At 34.9% G+C, this 6,957-nt stretch overlaps 1 protein-coding gene across 1 annotated transcript in view; it reads right to left on the bottom strand.

Moving 5' to 3' along the window:
• The window catches only part of LOC118738274 (extracellular serine/threonine protein CG31145), a 92,544-nt gene extending 86,281 nt beyond the window's left edge, over nt 1-6,263 (bottom strand). Inside the window, exons 1-2 of the mRNA XM_036469200.1 lie at nt 6,243-6,263; nt 1,028-2,793 (exon numbers count right to left, since the gene is read on the bottom strand). Coding sequence (XP_036325093.1) covers nt 1,028-2,793; nt 6,243-6,263 — 1,787 coding nt within the window. The remainder of the gene's footprint in view (nt 1-1,027; nt 2,794-6,242) is intronic.
• Between the last annotated feature and the right edge of the window lie 694 nt (nt 6,264-6,957).

Below are 6,957 nucleotides of genomic sequence, written 5' to 3' on the forward strand. Positions count from 1 at the left end.
AATATATAATATATAATATATAATATATAATATATAATATATAATATTCGCATACGAATGCTTTTTCGATCCGTTTACGACTGTTCGCAGGCGATCGACAATTTCAAGCGAAAAAGTACTCAAAAACGATTCGTAAACGGCTATCATAAACGACCTTTTAGCCGGTTTTTCTTCGAGAAAATATTCAGTTACCTGCTCGTTTACAATCATTTTGCTGGCTGGGACGTGCGTATCTAATAAATTTTTGTATGAAAATATTATTTTTAAATAAGAGCATTTTTATACGATAATCAAATATATATTCTACGTTTGTACTATGCATTATTTCCCTCAGTGTACGCTTTCGTTTTCAATAAAAATAGGAGGTTATAGAAAAATTAAAAAGTATTTCAAGTTGTGACTGGTGTAAAGTAATTATGCATGAAATAAAAGTTTCCATAGACAAAAATTACAACTTCATTTTATTTTTTAATATCTTTCAACAGATTAATGAAATTTAGTCATTTAAAAGGAGGCTATTACTGAAATAGAGATAATTACGGTATATTTAAATTTTTGTCGTTTTCCTATTTTACGTGGAATGACCCTAATATAATCGGTTTCTGCAAAACAAAAAGTGGTAGCCAGTCCTCCTACTCCTTTGTCTTCGTTATATGTAGTTTTCCGATAAATTTGTCGCCTCTTCACTGATACTAAGAAGTTTATTTATCACGAAAAATGATTTATTATTTAGCATTTATGATTTTCAATGATTATTTATTTAGCATTTGTTCATAAAACAGAGATATCACCTGAAAATTCGCATTCAATTATTCAAACAAACTCACAAGTCATAACTATGCTCATGCATTTCAGATTTTTTAACTAATTTGAAATAATTTTCCCTTACTGAAAGTTCTCTGACACCATAACAGCATTTGGCTTCCATGCCATTTTAACACGAAAAATAATTGCTTGAATTAATTGCATTCCTCAAAAATCAACGTAAAAAAATGCTAATTTGCCAATTTTCCACCAGCACATTTACCTTAGATGCTGCATTTCGCCTGAACCAACTTCATATTCATTGCAGCCACTCCCACTCCAATTCTGTTGTTGCATATTGTACACCGAATTATGCAGCTGCTGTGGCTTTTGCTGCCACCGCAATTCGTCAAGCGCAGTAAAATTATTTGTACAGCTATTATTGTTCTTGTTATTGTTGCTTTGCGTCGGTTCATCTGCTGTTGCGACCGATACTCGTGGTTTAGCTGTCGCATTCACAACTCTTCCCAAACCGTTAGCAAGTTTCATGTTTATGTCCTTTTCAGACATCCAACGTTCGTTTGTGGTATGCACACCTACATGACCCAAACGGTCGACGCTTTGCCCACGCTTTCGTTTCACAAGCGGTGTTTTGAAAAGCGCTGAAATGTGGCTAGCATTATAGGTAGGAGTTTGCTCCCGCAGTTGTGCAGACTGCAATTCAGGCTTTGACAGCCGTTGTGGTGAATCTGATGTTGCTATTTTTCCAACGTCGCTTTGTGACAACTCATGTGACTGCCACAGGACATTGCGTGCTGCAGCCTCATAATTTTCATTGAAATCAGCCGTTGGCCCGATGACCTCTTCTTTCCCAGAAGGCACCTTCTGGTTAGTCCAACTGCCATCGTCATCGATTCGTGTCCAGTCATTGTCACCAACTACTGAATTGCATCTCACTTTGCGAGACACATACTCGGCTGCAGGACTATCCTGCAACTCCTTTGGTGTCCAGCTATATCTGACATTTGTTCGATTCTCAGTGGTTGGTGTTATATTCGCAATCATTGCTACTGAATTGGCGCGTTTTGTTTCACCCAAGTGTGACTGATCCCGTTGCTGCCACCAATCGCTGTGTGCACTTAAAGGTGTTGCAGCGGTTCGTGACGTGGTATATGAGTTGGCGGTTTGATTTCCTACACTGTGCTCATTCTTCGCATGCCACAAATCATCCTCCTCTTCCTCAGGTTCAGAAGATGCCGCTGTGAAATCATCAACGAAGTCCAAGTCAAATCCTCTATCTATTTCTTCCGCTTCACCACCATTGCGACCATGCCAGCTGCCAAAGTTAGTCCCATAGTGCTCGTTATAGTCTTTTGTTTTTTGACTTACATTGCTTTCTGACCATTCAACATTGTTAATTTTGCTATTTTTATTGCTGTAGCTGTTGCTGTAGTAACTTTTCATTTCTTGTTCGCTTTCTTTCCATTTCGATTGATTGCTTGACATCGCCAATTGATTTGTGTCCACAACACTTTTACCCAATTGTCGCTGGCTCATTGGGGAATTTCCTTCGAGTCGCCTGTGCTCACCCCCCGACACACTACTGCTTCTTATACTCCAGCGCCGTATGCGACTCTCGCCACGTCTCGAACGCATATTGCTGCTGTCGTAATCAGCGTTGACAGCAGTTGAGGTAGCTGCTTTGACATCTGCAGCACCACTGGCAAGTTGTCCGTTGCTTTGTTTCCAAAGCTGGTTGCGTGACCACCTGCCACTGCATGCCGCAGTGTCGAAAGGAGTATCATGAACTTCATTGTTATCAGTGTGAACATTATTATCATCATAGCTGTCGCAGTTTGAAACATCCTTCTGGCTGATGTGCAGTGCTGTGGTACTGTTGTAGTTAAATTTCGCAACTTCTTCTTCACTATAGCCACGTTGCAACTTTGTGGCCTTTGTTGCTTTTTTGCTCGCTTGAAAAAGTTTTCGTAAATTTTCGTTTCGTTTTGCTGTGGCATCGTCCAAACTATTTCCGCCATTTTGGTTAACCTAAATGTTTGTATTACATGATTTCTTTGAGTTTATTTCAAATTGCAACGGGAAATTCATTTGTGTTTGTATTAATGTATGAAAGTATTTCTCTTTTAAAATTTGGTTAGTTTGCTTGAAACGAAACTAGCAAATGTATCTATCCAACCGTAAGTATATCAGACAAAAACACAAAGCAAAATATTCTTGTTAATTTCAGTTAGTTTAACAAAGAGAAATTTCGTAAGCACCAACATTTGCAAATTTCAATGGTAGTGAAATCTGTTCTTGGTTTTAGATTTATTTGTAATGGAAGAAAAAATCGAACCCTCCTAAAAAAAAAAATTGAAAATAGCAAATAGCTTACATCGGCAAAAATGTAGCTTTCGATATTTTACTAACTCAACATTAGGTTAATTTTAAGCATACAATTGATTCAAAGTTTTCTTTTCTGTAATTTTTGGCCATTGAACATTGCACATCGATGGTCCTCTGCAATAACGACACAACTCAAAAGTTCATATATTTCAGTAGAGCAAATTAAAATTTTGTGGTTCTTAATTTAGCAATAATATGTCTTAGAACATAATTATTCCGGATTATTTTCAGTTATTCTGTAGGGAACATTTTGAAGCTTTCAAATTAACATTTTATCTAAACATTTAGTAAGTGTTGGACTACAAAATATGAAATATGAGTATGCAGTTTTGTAGCCCAATAAATTTTAGTACAATAAAGTGCAAGTTTCAACTTGCTGAAAAATCGCGTAGATTTTTGGCTTTGCATGTTTTCTATAAAAAGTATCTACGAAATTTTGTTATACCCGGGCGCACTTGTTCACAGGGGTATTATACTTTTGTTGTTTGTAACAGCCAAAATTAATTGAGATAGATATAAACAAATGTATACATAAATGATCACAATGAAAAAAGAAATCGTTTAAGCGGTGACTGTATCCCCGACCGTCTGTGCACACGATAACTCTAGAAAAAATTTACATATCTAAACGAAACTTAGCATGTGTACTTCTTTTTAGCGTAGGACAGATGCTATTGAAAATGGGCAAAATCGTACAATAACCACGCCTCGGTAATTTTCAGAAATCCGCAAACTGCGATATTTTAGTAACTACTGATGCTTATTCACTCAAAATTGATATTTACAATGATTCTTAGACTACAAACAAGAATATTATAATTTTTTGGAAAATCCGCGTACCCACGCCCACTTATGATTACATGTATATATCTTGTTAGCCGCTCCACCAACTTCTTCGAAATTTGGCACAGTTGTTGGTCATAACCAGGGAACGGATTTTATGGAAATTGCCTTTTTTTTCTGCTAAAGAGATAGAGTATATTCGATTAAGAATGTCCACGATTTAGCTTTCCCTGATTCCATATATACACATTTGATGTTGCCTTTTTTTGCCTTTTTTAAGATATTTGCCTTTTTTAAGATAAAAAGAAAACGCCCTTATTCCTGATAATATGAATGTTTCAAACGTTCCGTATTTAAATTGGGCTCCACTTGTATCAACTTACGCCGAGCGCACATTTAGTACATTCAAGGCTTTTCTTCGCGAAAATCGAATGAAAATGCTGCCAGAAAACTTCAAAATGCATCTTATGGTTCAATGTTACTACAACTATACAGATTAAAGTTTTATGAGTTAGAAACTCGAAAGGATAAAATAGTCAAAGATTAAAAGTACAAATTTTTCATATAATGAAACTAATTCATAGTTTTTCTCTTTTTACTTGTAATATAAACATTTCTAAAATAAATGTATTTTTTGATTGTTCTTCGAATTTCTTGTCTTCTTTAGTGCCTTATTTTGTCTTTTTTGCAATACCTAGTGCCTTTTCCTGCCTTTTTCGGTATTTTATTTTGCCTTTTCCAGCCTATTTCGTTATTTCGCTTCAAAAGTTTCGTTTTCGCTTAAAAAGTTTAAATTTAAATTTTTGCAGTTTTACTAAATATGCTTAGTTTTAAATATATAGAGCGGGTTTGGTAGTAGTATTCTCTATTTTTCAATCAAAAACAGTACAGTAGTTTTTTTACAAGTTTCAGATACCTAAAAAACTATTTTAAAAAAAAGAAAAATGCGACTTTGACAAGATTATGACGTTAATAGATTAAAATTATTGTGGTAGGCATATATATTATATATATATTAGCTACGCTTAAACTCATTTAAAAACATTTTTCTATACTCTAAGCATTCCCTTATACATACCTATAATTGGCTATATGCTTCGGACAATAGCCTGGATCAGGAAATTAAGATTACAATATCATCCTCAAAATTTAAATGCTTACTTGGAAAGCATTTAGCTTACTAAAAAATTTCATCCTTGACTCGTTCTGTTGCTAAAGCAGAAATCACACGACTTGTACATTTTGAGTTACCTCAATAAAAAACAACCCGCTCTGTAACTGTCAAAATATCTAGATCTATACAATCCCTGCTTCAGCTTTTTTATCATTGTCAACTAGTTACTTCCCGTTACATGTGAACTCAATTATCTATATCGCTACCGATTTCGCATTTAGTTACCTTTAAATTAAATTATGAATTCCGCCAGGATTTCTGAAATTGGGTCATGAGTAAAAAATACTATTAGGCCAGCTCGAATTCAGCTGTTTTAGGACTTTTATGATGGCATCATAAACCGGACTGTTTTCTATATTAATCCAAATGGTCGGTTTCACACTTATTGTTGGCAATAGAGGCGGTGGGGTGCAGTAAAGTTTCTCAAAGAGTTGTTCCAGTTAGTAACAGCAAAGATTTTTTAGTTTCTAAAATGTATACAACTGGTTATGCTTTTTTTAGGCATTTTACTTTTGTTTCAGAAATTCGCTTCTTACTTATTAAATAGTCGCTGCTTCTTGGCACTTTTATTTTTTTATGTCGCACTTTTTTTATTGTCAAAATGGCGCGTCATATCTAAAGATAGTTGGCAGCCATGATCACCAACTTTTTTCATACGGTCACCGAGCCTGTCCAATGAACTACTGACTTAAATTATATAATTCATTTTATCGTATTTTAGATCTCTTTTATATTATTTTAATTAGCTTTGAAACTGTTACTTACACATACATATATGTATGTATAAAAACAAAGAAATGTAAGATAGCATGCAGTAATTAATTATATCAACTTTTTCAAAACCGAATTCGCAAAAAACTCAAACGAAACTCATAACAAATAATCAAATAAGTAAGTAAAAAAAAAACAACCAACTGAAATAAAATGCGCAAAAATAAAAAAGAAGGAAATTGTAATGTATGTAAATCAAATTCTGGACATCAGATTGATTACATGCTGAGCATGCTTGGAACTGCAATCCGTGTTTGGGCGCTGGGCGGGAGCGTTTATTACTTGATTTTCGTTATATGTAGGTATGTAGAAAGAAATCCCAAAAAGGTCTGCGCAAAGCCAAAAGCAACTAAGTTTTACTTACATGGGACCGCTGTGCAGCCATTATAACGTGAATGGAATGCACAGCAGTGCGGTAGAGACAACGACAAGTAAGTATGGGATCCGGCGGGAGGCGAACTAGCAGCAGTCGGCGGATGGCGGTCTAATAGAGCTAGTGGGTGAGTATTGGAGAGAGCGCGCAGATTACTTTTGTGCGATAAAAAAGCACAAAGCAAACTGGATGTATGTATATATAAAAGCGGAAATTGCTAGTTGCTGTAACGCAGAGAGACTTAGTGCACGCGTATTTATTACTTTTTTTTCTATTTTATGGCAGTTATACTTTCTTTCGTTCGCTTTTAGTTTTTATTTTTTTTTATTTTATATATTTTTTTGCTTTTTATGCGGGAGGAGATTTATGCCAGGCTGTGAGTACCAAAAAAAAGGGGAGAAAGGAAAGTAAAAATAAATTAAAATAACCTTTTATACGTTAAAATAAAGAGTAAATTTATAAATAACATAACGTACAAATTGAAATGAAGGGCAGAACACGGTCGTGTAGTGTTATTATATGAAATTGAAAATACACACATATGTACATATATACATACATATGAATACGAAGCAGACAAATGCATTCACACCAATTTTGCTACTACGAATGAAGCGATTGCGGAAATGTACTTATGTACATACATACACACAATCATATGCGAATACTCAATCGCCTATATCTATACAAACATACAAATCCCTTC

The sequence above is a fragment of the Rhagoletis pomonella genome, unplaced genomic scaffold, assembly GCF_013731165.1.
Source record: "Rhagoletis pomonella isolate Grant_MI unplaced genomic scaffold, Rhpom_1.0 Rhpom_scaffold_00004, whole genome shotgun sequence".
Taxonomy (NCBI): domain Eukaryota; kingdom Metazoa; phylum Arthropoda; class Insecta; order Diptera; family Tephritidae; genus Rhagoletis; species Rhagoletis pomonella.